General features: G+C 44.2%; 1 protein-coding gene across 1 annotated transcript in view; it reads left to right on the forward strand.

Moving 5' to 3' along the window:
• The window catches only part of arhgef18b (rho/rac guanine nucleotide exchange factor (GEF) 18b), a gene marked incomplete at both ends in the record, with an annotated part of 54,780 nt that overhangs the window by 8,934 nt on the left and 28,346 nt on the right, over positions 1 to 17,500 (forward strand). The window contains 4 exons of the mRNA XM_080536017.1: positions 9,049 to 9,116; positions 11,977 to 12,431; positions 13,730 to 13,836; positions 16,920 to 17,060. Coding sequence (XP_080392143.1) covers positions 9,049 to 9,116; positions 11,977 to 12,431; positions 13,730 to 13,836; positions 16,920 to 17,060 — 771 coding nt within the window. The remainder of the gene's footprint in view (positions 1 to 9,048; positions 9,117 to 11,976; positions 12,432 to 13,729; positions 13,837 to 16,919; positions 17,061 to 17,500) is intronic.

Below are 17,500 nucleotides of genomic sequence, written 5' to 3' on the forward strand. Positions count from 1 at the left end.
GGCAGAAACAATCACTATCTACAATACATATAACCACAATATAATACAACAGAATACCACCCAGAATGCAATGTTTAGTCTATACGTTCCATTAGTCTGCAACTGTTTCAAACACCCAATCAGAATTGGTTTTGTAAATGGTTTGTTTGTGCCCATTGGTTCATACTTCCCTATTACAGCTCTCCCACATTCTGCTTATGACTGTCCGAGACTTGAATCTTTCGATTCCTATTAAAAGCATGTGCTTGTGCAATGATGGGCATGTCTGTCTGTCACTGAGACTTTGAACTTGGGCTTGTCTGAGACAATCTGGACTTAGAATAGATTCTGCCGCTGGTATTGTATTTCCTTATCTGATTGGAATTATCCCTCACATGTCGTAACGTTAGAATTATAAGGTTCTATCTCCATTTTTGTCAACATTTAGTTTTTTACATAATCTGATCCATTAGGTGTTTATTAATACCTGTGTGGTGTTATTTTTAAAATGTTGACATTTTTGAGTTAGTAATTAATCAAATACAAAGGTTCCATCTCACAAAACATAATGGAATGTAAAAACTTGGACGCTCAATATCTCTGAACTACCCTAAACGGAGATAGAACCTTATCATTCTAAGCTCACGATTTTCTATAGTCTCCAAGCTTGGCAGAGAAGGCCAGACAGACACATCATGTGAAGGCAGTTTGGTCAGTTGCTGCCACAACATGTGTCTAACCAATACTATAGACACCGTGGCTATAAAAGAGCTGTGCAGGATGTTTCATCACCTGCATGGACTCTTTCTTCATTCCTGAGTAGCATGACATCAGTCGATAAGCTTTATTTCACATGGTGAAACATCCCTCTCTTTGGTGTGGTGGCAGCTGTACACAGCTAACCCCCCACCACACACACACACACACACACACACACACACACACACACACACACACACACACACACACACACACACACACACACACACACACACACACACTCCATCAACAATGTAAAATAGAACAGGAGGCGGCGTTAAATGATTTGACCATCTTATGAAAGCACTCATTTACATTGTATAATAACTCTATAATAACTAATTATACATTTTCATGTATGTCAAAACAGCCTTCTTGACATATGAACATATGAATAGAGTAATCCTGTACAAGTGATACTAGGAGACTGAACAGGAGGACTGTAATATTGGCAGCGTACCAACAAGAGGGGAAAGCTATTTGTTGAATAACATGCATGAGATCCAATGGAAGATTTTACCACCCACAGCCACTAAGTCCCCCAGCCTCTCACTACATGCACGGTCTTTACCTTTGGGTGGTCACAAAATTCATTATTCTATAATCTGAGATCGCAAGACATTCCATGAACCTAAAGCCTAGCCTCCTGGAATAACAGTTCCCAGAACTACTCACATGGTAGGTCGTTTTTATTTTAATTACAGTATTCTGTTCAACTGCTTCAACTAGATCTGAGTGAAATGTGGTTTGATGAATAGAGCATGTCAATAAGGTGATGGTTCCTGCTTTGTTGTCATACAGTATACTTAGTTCCTGTTTAGTGGTTGGATGAGTTAGTTTAACAAAAGATGGATTTCTATAAAGTGTCCCCTCCCTCTGTCCCCTCCCTCTGAAGTCAGCATAACATACTGTTTCAAGTTCAACAACGAAAAGCATTATTATTATTATTAACTCTTTGGTTTCAAACCTTATGATGCAGCCACACATGGAGGGTCGTGATTATTGGCCTGAATGCTTTAGTAAGGCGCAGGAGGTAGAGTCGCCGTCTAATGATTGCAAGGTTGGCAGATCGGCGGTTCGAGCCCCGGCTGGCCACATGTCGAAGTGTCCTTGGGCAAGACACTGAATCCCAAATTGCTCCCAGTGAGCGGGCTGGCACCTTGCATGGTAGCTTGACGCCATTGGTGTGTGAATGTGTGTGTGAATGGGTGAATGAGAGGCCGTTGTAAAGCGCTTTGGATAAAGGCGCTATATATATATATACAGTATATGACTACTGTCAGTGGAATCTACAGACCCTTTTCCTGTAGACCTCAGGACTTGGGTGCTGCTGGGTAAATCCTTAAGAGCCAGTATGACTGTATACACCTCGAAAGGAAACTCTCTCTCTCTCTCTCTTATGCTGTGTATAAAGAACTCGGGTTTCACTGTCCATATCATATAGCACACTGTTTCCACCCTGTAATGTGGAAACTAGTCACTTCATCTTGTGACTGTCACTTCTTGTTAATATAATTTCCAATATAGCTCATTATTGTATAGTCTTTTAGTACACCATTCTGTCACACAAAGTCCAGAGGAGAGTTTATGTTCGACTCAAGTTTATGTGGCAAAAAAATGATTGAATAGTTGTACTACCTGAGACTTTAAGAGCTCTGAGTGTTTACACTCTGAAAACAGGGTGAGACAACCTCCAATCACTTCAAAACAGATATAAATATCAAAGCCCGACAGGGGGGATATATTATGGATGACTGTTTAGAGTCGGTTTGCTTATTAAACAAGTCGCGCTGGTGTATTTCAAAAAGCACCACACATTCAGGCTACTTAGGACTGCTTGCTGTCTTATGATTAACATTAACCAGTGACAGCGGTGGTGCTGCAACACACACACACACACACACACACACACACACACACACACACACAACACACAACACACACACATACAAATCAACGTCTTCTAAAGCTATTCCCACTCCCAACTATTCCTAATCTAATATCTTCCACATATCATACCCTAACCTAAACAACAAAACTCTACTTAATAATCTACAGTATCAGTATTTGTGACCTATATATATATATATATACTGTGGAAAGGATAAGGATACTACTGGGGTGGTAGGACGCACATATCTAGGAAAAGTCATGAAAGGAGGGTCCTGAAATTTGATCGAGTGCAAAGATATATTAAAAAAAGTACTTCTTAATTATTTTTTATATTATACTGTGAGAAAAGTAGTGTGTGTATCCCTTTAAGTGGGAGCTGAACCCAGGGTGAATCAGGGGAGAATCAGCCTGTGGAATGCGTCGCTTGGTCTGGATGCCAGTGATTGTTCCCTGGGCACAGAACTGGACCAGGATACAAGTGTGGGAATACTTGTGTGTTTATGCACAGACACAGATATCTAACTAACTCATCGAACAGGACTTAGGTCCAGAATAACCGGTGTTCCTTCCTGAAACGGTAAGCAGACTTAACACGGATCAGGTGTGTGTTTGCAGAGAGAGAGAGAGACATTAGTGTTAGCAGGGGCTAGCAGCCTAGCTTAGCTAAGGGTTAGCCAGGATGCTAACTAGTCACTTACAGTTAGTAGTTGTATTGATAACCGAGGCCCTGCCTGGTCATACACACATAATAACATCATATCTGTATGAATATATATAATTGTCTGTTGAAGTGTAGTTGTTGTTGTAGCTAGACGACAAGCTTGTTGTTGTTGTCCTGGTTTGTTAAAGTGGTTAATGGTTATCCAACGTTAGCTACAGACAGATGCTACATGGTTGGTTGGTCGGTTCATAACGGTAATGATGTTGAGTTGGAGGCTAACTTAAAGACACACAACAACAACAACAACAACATCAATAAACAACACACAACAAGATAGTTAAAGACACACAACAGCAACAACAGCAACAACAACAACAACAACAACAACAACAACAACAACAACAAGATAGTTAAAGAAACACAACAACAAGATACAGAAGAAGAAAAAAAACAGCAACAACAACAACAAGATAGTTAAAGACACACAACAACAACAAGATACAGAAAAAAAAAAAACAACAACAACAACAACAACAACAACAACAACAAGATAGTTATGTAGCTAGACGCTTGACTACTAGTAAACAAATAGGTGGCTGGTGAATTGTGCTCTAATCTAAGATTGACAGAGGTTGCAAAAAGGTTCACTAGTGTTTATTGGTGGTTAAAGAGAACACATGTTTCTAAGATGATGGAGAATTCACCTCCACTGTGTGTGTGTGTGTGTGTGTGTGTGTGTGTGTGTGTGTGTGTGTGTGTGTGTGTGTGTGTGTCTAGAATAGGTGCTAATAGGTGAAGCTTGCCTTTGGGTTAGTTCCCAAATGTTGATGTCTTTACCAGTCTCATCCATCATCTTTGGACATGACATTTCACCTAGAAAACAGAGATCTTTCACCCAGAAACATTTCTAAATGTAGAAATCCTAAAGGCAAAGCTAGCTAACTGGATTTCTTTCTAGTAAGGTATTCTCCTCTTATTCTTGGGAAGCTTTGGGAACCTATTTGACAAGACAGTGCTCCCTCCCTCCCTGTTGTGTGACTGCTCGTACAGGGGGTCGTAGGCGGTAGGCGGTGGGCCTAGGTGGTCGTTTCCCCCCCAGTCTCTGTGTCTCTGAGCCTCACTGAGTCACATGGTGCTAATTGTGCTTGGCAGGTCTGCCAGTGCATAGCAGCTCACTCCAGTGGCTCTGAGTCTCCCCCTGTTAGAACAGTGCTTCTCCTCCTCGCCTGACTTACTGCCAGCCTACCCTTGGTTTACCCCCTCAGGGCTGGGTCAGGTGCACTGGAGGACAGGGTAGTCAGGGCAGACAGGAACCTTCGTGGAGAGGTCTATTAATACTATACTGTTTTATTTTTTTGACTGTTTGTACTGCTAAATTGTGTCCTGTCTGTTTGTCTTATGTGTCTCTGACAACTTGTCACTTGTCTAACTTGTCTCACTTATGTCTTGTAACTATTGTCACTTTATTTGTCTTGACTTATCTTGCCGTATTGCCTTGTTTGTCTTTGTGCGGCAATGTCAAGGAACCGAACCCTAAGAATTTGACTCTCTTACACTTGTGTGAATGTGACGTAACGATAAAACTTGAAACTATTCAGACTGTAACTTTTAGAGTGGTATCGATTCAGATGACTGGGATATGACTTTCTGACATTTTGGGATTAGGAATCATTACTGTTCTATAACTTGTATTCCTGTCTGTAATTGAATCCTGTGAGTGTTGTTAATAGTACGCTAAGCCCCAAGACGTCTTGTGTCACTAAAGGATTAAATGTAGGTAAGTTTGCCTCCCAGCTGTTGTTGTGGAGGGTCTCATTGAATCAGGCCTATAATTTGTAAATGCTGAGGAGGCTGATGGAAGTCTTTCTAAAGTTTCTATGCTTGTGTTCAAGTAATTTCTGTCTCTTTGTAATCATATTATAATCAGAGAAAAGTCAAACCCCACATGTGTATATTTTGGTCTATAGGCAAACAAGACATGAAGTGTGTAAGACAGAAGGTATGCTGAAGAAAAAGTTAGGCTATTCCATTTGAAAAAAGCTGGGTTTAGTTAGTGTGTGTGTGTGTGTGTCTGTGTCTGTGTGTGTGTGTGTGTGTGTGCGTGTGCGCCTGGGCCTGTGTGTGCACATGTGCCTGCTGTGTGTGAATGATTAGGCGTGCTGATAAATGTGTAGATAAGGTGTTAACTGTTTACAGGAGGGTGAAGGCTGTTATCTGTTATCGGGTGAGAAGTGAGCGAGCGTGGCTCCACCCAACCCTCTCCCCGTCCTGATGCCAGGTACTTCCCTTGTACACCTGGCACCTGCCACTGAATACTCAGAATTCTGAATCACCACGATACACTGATCTGAAATACAGTGATAACAGTAAGTGAAAGATGTAGTAGATTAACTTGTAAGGAAGTGGGGATGAGGAAACCTGTCCAATCGGCATGAGGTAACCTGTCTGTCTGTCTGCTTTCACTAGAAGTCCCTGCCCTTCACTATCTTCATTCCTGGACGCGGGATTTCAGCAGTATAGGGTCTCTCCCTTAAAAATAACACCATCCCTTACATTCTTCAGAGAGCGCAGGCTGATTTTAAAGGAGGGCGATGGGCGATGGTCGCCTCCTTTCCGTTCTCCATCCCTCCCTTGTTGTTATGGCCCTGGTCTCAAGGGAAGGAAAGGCCTTTCTTTCTTTCCACGCCCACTTCAGAGGGTAAGCCTAGTCAGTGAAGTGTGCACTCCTGCACTATGCACTTATCCACCACGTTTACAACAGTGTCTGCTTCCTGTATAGTGTGTACGCAGTGCAGTGGTTAGCTACTAGTTAACAGGTGCGTGGGGGTGGGTGTGGGTGTGTGTGTGTGTGTGTGTGTGTGTGTCTGTGTGTCTGTGTGTCTGTGTGTCTGTGTCTCTGTCTCTGTCTCTGTCTCTGTCTCTGTCTCTGTCTCTGTGTCTGTGTGTGTGTGTGTGTGTGTGTGTGTGTGGTGACACTGCTGCAGCGTGCTGGCTCACTGTTTACTCTGGCCTCACCACAGCTTTGGCCTGACTCATTCTCTTAGGCCTTCTCAGGCCACCACAGAGAGATACTGTTCTGTCTCTGTGGCCTACAGCCTCTCTGGCATGCAATCTCAGCTTCTGAGTATCCATCCCAACTGCCAAAAAGCAAAGGGGGTGGCTTTGATGAGTCAGACAGTGAAAAGTGCTACTGTTACTTATCTTATGTGTGAAGACTGTGGACATAATGTTCTAGCTTCTAGATCATTTCTTTCTGTAAGCAAAGCGAAGTCTGTTTTGTTGTTGTTATGGATATTTAAGCTGTTGCTCACACAGTAGTAGCCTGATTAATTTCTCCCAAGGAGAGCAGAGTGAGACTTGGGGGCTTGGTGTGTGAGCGGAGTTAAGTCCTCAATTTGACAGCTGATTGTTTTGCGATGAGACTTTATTTGGACTGCACTTACAGTATATAGCGCCTTTATCCAAAGCGCTTTACAACAGCCTCTCATTCACCCATTCACACACACATTCACACACCAATGGCGGCAAGCTACCATGCAAGGCGCCGGCCGACTCGCTCATTGGGAGCAATTTGGGGTTCAGTGTCTTGCCCAAGGACACTTCGACATGGCCAGCCGGGGCTCGAACCGCCGATCTGCCAACCTTGCGATCATTAGACACCGGCTCTACCGTTTGCGCCACAGCCGCCCCTGTATACTTTATATATGCACTATTTTTTTTTATGTGGTTATGGATTTCAGTCTTGTCCTTTTATCACGTGGTAGATGGACTCATCAAGGACTATATTGGAGAGCCTAAATATAAAATGCTGTAGTTAGTTAGCCCTCCATGGTTCTGTTCGATAATGCTATACACGCTTTATGTTCTGGGTCTAATTGACCCGGTGCTTTATAAGTTGCCTTAAAAAGTAATTATTTGCCTAAACATTTGCCTTATTAAACGATCTGTTTTCATAACAACCAATGTTCATTTGCAACATTGTTTTTGTTTTGTTTATTACCCCGACTAAATAAATAGGGAGGGATCCAGCAGGGGTTCAGCGTGTTAGGTAAATCACTAGCACATATCAGGAGGGTCAGAAAGGCTGCAGTGGGCTTTCTAAATCAATAAATCAACCTGTTCCCACTGTGCTCCATGGACCTGGCCTGGCCAGGGTGTTTTAGCTCTGATGAGGAGACCATGTACCAGCCTGGCTGACTCAATCAGCCACTAAAGGCTTAGTCGTGACGTGTTTCCAGGTCCAACGTTGGCTGAGGCGCTCTCTTCGAAATGCCTCAGTATTAATAATAATAACTTATATTTGTATAGCGCTTTTCCGAGGCTCAAAGACCCTGACAATATGGGGAAAACGGGAAAGTGCTGTGTCCCTTGTTGTATGAATAGATCCGAGTCTAAAAAACAATTGAACTGTCATTCTACCGCTGTAGTACACTTGTACTCTGGTGCGGGGAATTTCTGGTTTGGACCACGTTTGACGTCAAACTTAACAACCGAATACCTCTCTCTCTTAATGAGACTATACCTCTCTCTTAATGAGACTATACCTCTCTCTTAATGAGACTATACCTCTCTCTCTTACTGAGACTATATCTCTCTTACTGAGAATATAGCCTACCCCTCTCTTAGTGAAAAGAATACCTCTCTCTCTTAGCCTTTGTTAAGGCTTGTGAAACGGGGATCATTTGGCAAAAACAGGTGATATTTGAGGAGGTCTCGGTGACCTAAGAGGCTACGGTTTCAAAAGATGGTGGTGTCCATATAAGGCTTAAGAGCACAGATAGAACGCCGGGATTTGTTGTTGTTGTGGAGTAAGCCCTAATGGTCGCTAAGAATTCATCTGCAGCAGAGGACAACCATAATGCTGCTTTTCTTCTGGGGGAAAACAACGGTTCTTCAAATGTAGGCTAATATTGATTTACAGGTTGTTTGATTGACATACTTTAAGCCTACATTGTTATATCACATCATTTGTTTTACAATAATCCACAGGAGACAAACAGAGCAGACATGGGTGTGAACATGAACATGCGTGTGAACATGGGTGTGAACAGCGGGAAGTGAACAGTATTGACCAGGTCCTGGCTGTTGAGAGGCTGCAGGGTGTAAAAACACTGTCGAACTAATGACTCCATCAGCTCCCTCTGTCCTCCCCTCTATCGCTAGATCTCTCTTCTCTTCTCTCTCTCTACCCCCCCTCCTCTCCCTCTCTCCCTCTCCCTCCCTCTCTCTCTCTCTCTCTCTCTCTCTCTCTCTCTCACAGACACACACACACACACACACACACACACACACACACACACACACAAACAGCTTACCTAATGCACAGAGGGAAGAAGGCAGTCGTATTGACCAGGCCCTGGAGGTAAACTAAAGACGGTGTCTCACTAATGGCTCTGTCAGCCCAGGTTGTTTTCTGCCGTATCTCCCTCATCTAGCCTAATCACTTCCTCCTCAGCCTCACGCTGTTGTTTTTCTCCTCTAGGCTAGCTTTGACGCTGCCAGGCTGGTCAGCAGGCTTGTGTTTACCTCCCCATATAGGCTGGGTTGGATATGTATCTTTACATTGGGATGATGTGAGAAATGACATGAGAAAGAGTCTTTATTTGTCGGCCCTAGTCGTTTTAGTGACGCTTCAGTGCACTAGTTGGGTATCCACAGGGTGTTTTGGAACTGAAGTGAACTGGAACAGACAACAGACTGAAAGGTGGTGCTGCTACACCTAATAAACGCACTGCCACCTCCTCTCTGTGTTTCAGACTGCGCCGTGAACGTTCACAAGAGCTGCAGGACTCTACTGGCCGAGTGCACCAGCCATAAGAACAAGGTAGGGTCGACCCAAACACATCATATGGACGTACCAATCTAACCACTAACCCAAACACATCATATGGACGTACCAATCTAACCACTAACCCAAACACATCATATGGACCCCAATCTAACCACTAACCCAAACACATCATGTGGACACCAGTTAAGACCGGTGCAGAGTTGGATGGTTCAGTTCTCTCCTGGGGTTGTGAACGCTTGCTTTCTCTTTGTCCTGTCAGAAGGATTCTGTGCACAGGACCTCCGGGACTGCGTCACCTAACCTAGGTGAGGAGAAATAACACACAACACACACACTACTACACACACACACACACACACACACACTACCACACACACACAGTTTTTATTTTCAAAGATCAATTTCGTCACGTCTTCGTCATGGGAAAAAAGTTTGTTAACGCATATTTTTCGTCAACATTTTCGTTAACGAAATTAACACTGACACACACACACACACTTACACACACACACACACACTACCACTCACAAAACCCACACTACCGCTGAAGAGAAGTATGGGGTGAAGGAAGGAAGGAAGGATAGATAGGTAGATAGAGGGGGCATGTGTGATGATTTTACCTGTCCCTAAGGGTCAAATTAATGATCTCCAGTCCAGAGCTCTGTTGTTGACTGAGGTCAGCGGTGGCAGGATTAGCGGTGTTGCTGGGTTATGATGACCACAGAGGACAGGGAAGGATGGGAAGGGGACACGCTGCTCACACTGTCATCTTATTTTAACTTTATATTTCTTCTCCCCAATCAATTGACGTAGTAGAGTAAAGCGTGAGCTTAGAATGAGAAGGTTCTATCTCCGTTTAGGGCAGTTCAGAGATATTGAGCGCCAATTTTTTTTTATTTATTTTTTTAAAATAACACCACACAGGCATTTTTAAACACCTAATGGATCAGATTATGTAAAAAAACTCAATTTTGACAAAAATTGAGATAGAACCTTATAATTCTAACGTCACAAAAGGTCACAGCAAAGCCTAGGTGCAGGTACTCTACCCACACACACACAGGTACTCTACCCACACACTGCCCCCGCTGCAGACCCGGTACTGCCAGTGCTCGTTAAGCCTCCCATCCTGTGTGGAGAGAGATCGGTGCCCAGCAGGAGGTCCCAGGAGGTGATAATTAGACGGTCGGATCTCCCGCTGAGATCCCAGGGCTTCTGGACTGTTCCCGTTACTCCTGGAAGCTTCCAGAACACGTGCCAAAAGCTCTGGGTTGTTGACAGTACAGTATATATGATACTGGAGGCCTGGTTCTTAAAACATGTCCATGGAGCGGCCGTTGGAGCGGCCGGGCTGATACTAAGAGAGACTAAGCAAGCTTTTAGTGCCAGCAGGCTTGGATGTTGTAACGCTCTCCTGCCACTCTCCTGCCTTGGTTTCTAAAACCATCGACAGTACAACAGTCCTCGCTTTGGTGTTGGCTGCAGTGTTGCCACAGTTACTTTGAAAAAGTATTCTGATGACTGATTACTGATTACTCCTTTAAAAAGTAATCTAGTTACTTTACTGATTACTTGATTTTAAAAGTAACTAAGTTAGATTACTAGTTACTTTTTTAGTTACTATTGGCAGCTGCCTAGGCATCCGACCCCCCCCCCCGCAACATAAAAATGAAAACTGGTTTTGCCAAAACTCACTTTATTTTAACAGTAACTTAAATTACATAATTACACTTTAAACAATAACTTAAAACAACAAAATAAAGAGTCTTTCTTTGCCTCACCCAACATAAATACTTGTTTTTAAACAATAAAATAAATATAATCTTTATTTAACAGTAACTAGCAAGGAGTGGTTTCACAAAACCTAAAACCTACCCTGACCATTCAGATATGATCCTAATATAATCCTAATCCTAAACTGGGTGAGTCTGAGTTTATCAATGATCAACATTTATGTTCTTGTCATCCTTTGCTGACACAAACTCAAAATAATCCTTATATTTCCAGCTATTTAACGCATATCTCTGTTCTCGCTCCATTGTGTAGGCTACGCTTCTGTTTACACAGTGCAATCAGCGTGGTGATACACGTGAGCGATTCTGCTGCAATCTCGCGATAGTCGAGAGCCGTTTTTTGCGGGCATGGCCTTCCATAGTAACCTCGTGTTGAAAACGTGAGCACTGACGTCACTCCCCAAGACGCGAGAAAAGCTATCGAACATTACAAAGAAATACTGCATTTAGCCTAAGTTATGAGGTAGTAACGCAATAGTAACGCACAGTCACTTGAATAAGTAACTTTAATCCGATTACTGATTTGGAAATAGTATCGCGTTAGAATACTCGTTACAAAAAAAGTATTCAGATTAGAGTAACGCGTTACTTAGTAACGCGTTACCGGCATCACTGACTGTAACTGTTTGAACGTCTGTGTCTGTGGCTGTCATACTTGTATGATCCTCCTTTTTGGATCTTGTGTTTTTATGTCTCAAGTCTTTTTTTTTTTATCTTCTTTTTTATCTTCTTTTATCTTTTTTTGTCTGTAAAGCACATTGATTGTGTGGCAATCTGTGTATTAAATTTGTGTGTATTTAAAAAAAAAAAGCATCTATTTAGTTTATTTGGTCATATAATCATATTACATTCTAACCCAGAGCTAAAGCCCCGAGTTAAGCTGCTGTGTTTGTCTCTGGAGAACAGCAGGCCGCCTCTGACAGACAGACAGACAGACAGATAGACACACCTCCCTCCTAGACTAGGGAAGGGACTGTATGCACGAGTTCTAGAACGTTCCCCGTGAGGAGGCAGGGTCAGCAGGTATATAAAGCCTGCCATGGAGCGCCAGCCCCCTAGTCTTGTGTCTGTCGCGCTCCAGCGAGCATCCTCTCTCTCAGCCGCCCGCTCCCTACCCAGAGACCGCCAGGATGGAGGTACGATCCAGCCAGCAGAGGGGTTCCCGGCCCCCCTCCTCCTGGGCGGTCTCTGGTCGTCTGAGTGTCAGGATGCTGATGCAGCGGGACCTGTTCTCCTGTCGCTTCCTGAGCTCCCCGACGCGCTCCTGGCTGCGTCGCTACTGGAGCCGCGGTGACCAGGACCGATACAGTTCCCCCTCCTCCTCCTCCTCCTCCTCCTCCTCCTCACGCTCCTCTGGTCTCTCCCCAGCGCTGAGAGACCGTGACAGGGACCGGGACCAGTCCAGCAGCAGCCTCCCGCCCCTGGATGGCCCCTCCGGCTCCCCCCGCGTCCCAGGCATGACCCTCACGCCGGGGAGAGCCAGCGACCACCACCACCACCTCCACCACCACCTCCACACCCTCAGTACTGTAGCCAACCACAGCAGCAGCTCTGGGTGAGTACTTCAGAAGCACCTCTCCTGTTACCTCTGGTTCATATAACCTGATGATGAACTAACTATGTATGTACGACGGAATCCTATGATGTACTACTGTTCAGGAGCTGCAGTGGACATCAGAATCACAATCTGGAATTGCTTTTATGCTTTCATCCCACATCTAAGTACACAGGAGTGAAATTCATTTTGAGAATTGATTGAGAATGTTTATTTTGGTCCCCTATACAATTCACAATACAGATATAAGAAAATGTACATAGTCACAATTCATAACACCAGGACCAAAAAGGTGTAGGCTGAAGCCGTGGCTTATTGCGCCTACCCTTGTTACATGTATGCATGTCCCCCCATGAATGCATAATCAAAACATTGAAACTTTTATAAACAAAATGTCACTTACGCATGTCAACAAAAAGTTCAAAAAAATACCAAACAAAAACTATATTTAAACCTCTGTTTTATACTTGTTAATCATCTTATTTTAAAATAATTTTTTAAATCCTTTTAATGTACTACACATTTTCATTTCCTTTTCAAAGGTATTCCATAAATTAACTCCTTTAACTGTTATACATCTTTGTTTTGCATTTGTTCTAATCTTTGTTATCATAAACATACATTGGTTTTGGTTCCTCAACATTGGCATTGCATCATCAAGAATCACAATAATAGAGTAAAGTAAACAAAGTAATGATAAAGGGATAAAGTGATGGGCATGCTTTGTAGCCAATGTGTCTTTCAATATTTGTTGTTTGTTTCACCTAAAGCAAATCAAAGCTTACCTTGTAGTATACGTCTCCGATATCCTTCTTCATGTAAATCTCGACTATTTATAGATTATTGTCTTTCCGCAGAAATACTGGGCCTAGTTTATTTGATGCACGTTTCTGACGTGTTATTTATAGATGACTGGCCGCAGCAGACTGTCAAGTACATTTATCTGCTGCTTGAAATGAGCGAGACGGCCCTTTCTAGAGCCAGTGCTGCCATTGTTAGAGCATCTTACAGTGAGGCTGGTAGGCAGGCAGAGAGAGAGAGAGAGGGAGAGAGGCTGGTAGGTAGGCAGGCAGAGAGAGAGAGAGAGAGAGAGGTGTGTGTGCGGCGCGCCGATGTCTCTACCTCCTATGTTAGTCTCTCAACATGCTAGCCGCGTCTCTCTCTGCTGTGCTAGGGCTACGGCTATGGGTTAGGATCTTTGCCGTGTATGCTGAGAACCTGTAGGTGTAGTAGGGCGTTGGGTTAGGGTCTCTCCACGTCATGCACGCCACTCTGGACATGTGGCGTTCCTCTTTCAGATCCATCCCCGGGGAGATGGACGAGACGGACGCCCTCAAGTTCAAACGCTTCAACGACGACAACGTTTCCTTGGCCCCTTCCACCACCGAGTCCATCATCGTAGAGGGTAAGTGTTCAATTCAGCTTTATTCGCCATGTGCAGTGCACTAGGGACATGACTTGGTATTCTACCATGCTAAACAAGCTACAGTACATATACTAGACGCAAGACGACAATACAACAAAACTCAAGACAATATATACAGTACCAATATGAGTGAATATTATGAATAAATATACTGTTACAACTAGGGATGCATTTTTTCCAACCGATACCGATACCGATGTTTACCCGCTTCTCGTGGCCGATAACCGATATGATAACCGATATATATATATTTTTTCTTTCCTAGCACCAGGGGAGCCCCCCCCTCCCAAATGTTGTTTGGTACCTGTACTATATCAATGACAATAAAGACCATTCAGATATAATTTCACAGTTGATAACCTGTAGTTCATGCACACCTGAAGGTAAGAAAGGCTATGTAGTGAGCAAAGATTGATGATTTAATATTCCATAGTGATCTCACCAAATCTAACTTACATCACTATTGTTAACACAACAAAGAGAACACTTCTGACTCTTCAAATGTTCATTTATTATTTCCTCTAACAAACAGAATCTGTTATAGACAGTGCACAATGCTTTTTTTAGCCAAGATCTGGCCTCCTTTTATGAAAACAAAAAAGGCTCATCTAAGAGTAATTTATTACCGCGGATGGCTGTCGCAGTATGCGAACCGGAGAACTCCTGCGCATGCAGCAGTGTCTTCTTCATATTGAAGTCCTCATCCAGCCACTGGGCCGTCAAACTAAGCATACTGACTGGACTAACGTCAGAAGTCCATATGTCCGTGGTAAAACTTATCTGGCTTACGCTAGTATCGATCAGACTATGGATGTGTGTGGCGACTGTATCATACATAGCAGGCAGGCACACGTCTGCAAAATAGCGGCGACTTGGGAGTGTATACCGGGGCTCTAAATGTGAAATTAGCTGGCGAAATCCTTTATCTTCTACTACAGAGAAAGGCTGGTCGTCGAGGGCCATCAACTCCATTATTCTTTCATTGATTGCTTGAGCCTTTGAGCTGTCTCGAGTGAACTTCCTGCAGTTTTCAAATGCGTGTTCAATAGGCACAGCAGCTTTTTTTTTCGCGGCTAGGCTACCTTGTTATGCTACTACTAGTGCTTGATATTCCTTCCATACAGCGTGCTTGCAATGGTGAATCTTAAGGTGACTTATGAGATTCGTTGTGTTGTAACTCGTAGACCTTTGCCCTCCTCTCCGAACTTTTGTCGAACATGTATTGCAAATTGCAAACGCACTATCTGCCTCAGAAACTCTGAAGAATGTCCACACCGGGGAAGGCATGTTTCGCTGTCGTCTCGTCTATACACACTGCGTGCCTGAACGCAGGCGCAGCAGCATGAGCGCGGAAACCGGAAGCAGAAATATTTCCGGCTTCATTATCGGCTAAATATCGGCAACATTTTTATAAAACCGATAAATACCAGTAAACATTAATTTCCCATTATCGGGCCGATAAATATCGGTGCCGATAATATCGTGCATCCCTAGTTACAACTAAGTGCAAGAACATGTAAAGTGCAAGGTGCAATGATCAGGAGTTATTGAGGAGATGTGGCTGGTGGATAGTGAGATGTTGGGATGTGTGGGTGGTGGATAGTGAGATGTTGGGGTGTGTGGGTGGTGATAGTGAGATGTTGGGATGTGTGGTGGTGGATAGTGAGATGTTGGGATGTGTGGGTGGTGGATAGTGAGATGTTGGGGTGTGTGGGTGATGGTAGTGAGATGTTGGGGTGTGTGGTGGTGGATAGTGAGATGTTGGGATGTGTGGGTGGTGGATAGTGAGATATTGGGATGTGTGGGTGGTGGATAGTGAGATGTTGGGATGTGTGGGTGGTGGATAGTGAGATGTTGGGGTGTGTGGGTGGTGATAGTGAGATGTTGGGATGTGTGGGTGATGGTAGTGAGATGTTGGGATGTGTGGGTGGTGATAGTGAGATGTTGGGATGTGTGGGTGATGGTAGTGAGATGTTGGGGTGTGTGGTGGTGGATAGTGAGATGTTGGGATGTGTGGGTGGTGGATAGTGAGATGTTGGGATGTGTGGGTGGTGGATAGTGAGATGTTGGGATGTGTGGGTGGTGGTAGTGAGATGTTGGGATGTGTGGGTGATGGATAGTGAGATGTTGGGATGTGTGGGTGGTGGATAGTGAGATGTTGGGATGTGTGGTGGTGGATAGTGAGATGTTGGGATGTGTGGGTGGTGGTGGTAGTGAGATGTTGGGGTGTGTGGGTGGTGGTGGTAGTGAGATGTTGGGGTGTGTGGGTGGTGGTGGTAGTGAGATGTTGGGGTGTGTGGGTGGTGGTGGTAGTGAGATGTTGGGATGTGTGGGTGGTGGTGGTAGTGAGATGTTGGGGTGTGTGGGTGGTGGATAGTGAGATGAGACGTGTTGGGGAGTGAGCTTTAACTGTGCCAGCCTCATTAAGTGGAGTGTGCGGGAGTGTGTGTGGAGTGTTTAAGCTGGAGTGTGTGGGAGAGGGACACTGGATGTGTGTCTGCTTGTCTAGCTTTAACCAACTTCTCACTGCTGTGCAGGTAACCCTGGTTACGGAAGAGCAGTTTGATCTATGGGAGGGTTAGCTCAGCTGTAGCCAAGATGTGATTTTACCTTCATTTTACCTTTATTCAGGAAATTGAATACTTATTTTTATTATTAGATTATTCTTATTTAAAAAAAAATACATAACAGAAATGGTCCTGTTATCAAACTGGTATCATAATGTTTCCCTTCTCTGTGTTCTGTTCATCACAACCCTGGTGGTTAGAGCCTCACATACATTTGAATCTGTAATGAGCTTAGCTTCGCCAGTGGATAATGTCTGCCCCTCCCTCCCCTCCCATCTCCTATCACTCCTCCCTTCCCCATCACACACACACACACACACACACACACACACACACACACACACACACACCTCCTCTCCCTGCCCCTGCCCTCCCCTGCCCCTCCCCTCCCGTCTCCTATCACTCCTCCCTTCCCCTTCCCACACACACACACACACACACCCACACCCACACCCACACCACACACACACACACACACACGCCTCCTCTCCACAGATGCGTACTACTCTGCGGTGCGAGCTGATCTGGAGTCAGATGCTCAGGACCTGGAGGTGGAGTCCTGGAGTCAGGCTGTGGACCAGCAGTTTGTGAAGGAGCACACCAAGGAGACGGTGAAGAGACAGGACGTCATCTACGGTAGGGCCGCTCATAACCACCAGCTCTGTTTCATCTGGTAGTGTTTCAACATCAAAGTGTGAGATGTTCTTCTTCTTCTGTGGGTGTGGATCTGTTTATGCCTCCTCCTTGTTTGTGTGGGAATGATGAGAGCTTTATTCAGTCATCTTTGTCTCATGATCATCTATTCGGTTGTTAAGTCTGACGTCACATGTGACGTTTAGCTATTTACGGGTCCAAATCAAAACTTCCCCTCACCAGAGTACCAGTGTACGAATGACAGTAGAATGACAGTTCAGTTCAGCGGTAGAATGACAGTTCAATCGTTTTTTAGACTCGGATCTATTCATACAACAAGGGACGCAGCACTTTCCCGTTTTTCCCATATTGTCAGCGTCTTTGAGCCTCGGAAAAGCACTATACAAATATAATGAATTATTATCATTACTGCGGCATTTCGA

The sequence above is a fragment of the Nansenia antarctica genome (genome assembly GCF_963989245.1).
Source record: "Nansenia antarctica genome assembly, chromosome: 7".
NCBI lineage: Eukaryota > Metazoa > Chordata > Actinopteri > Argentiniformes > Microstomatidae > Nansenia > Nansenia antarctica.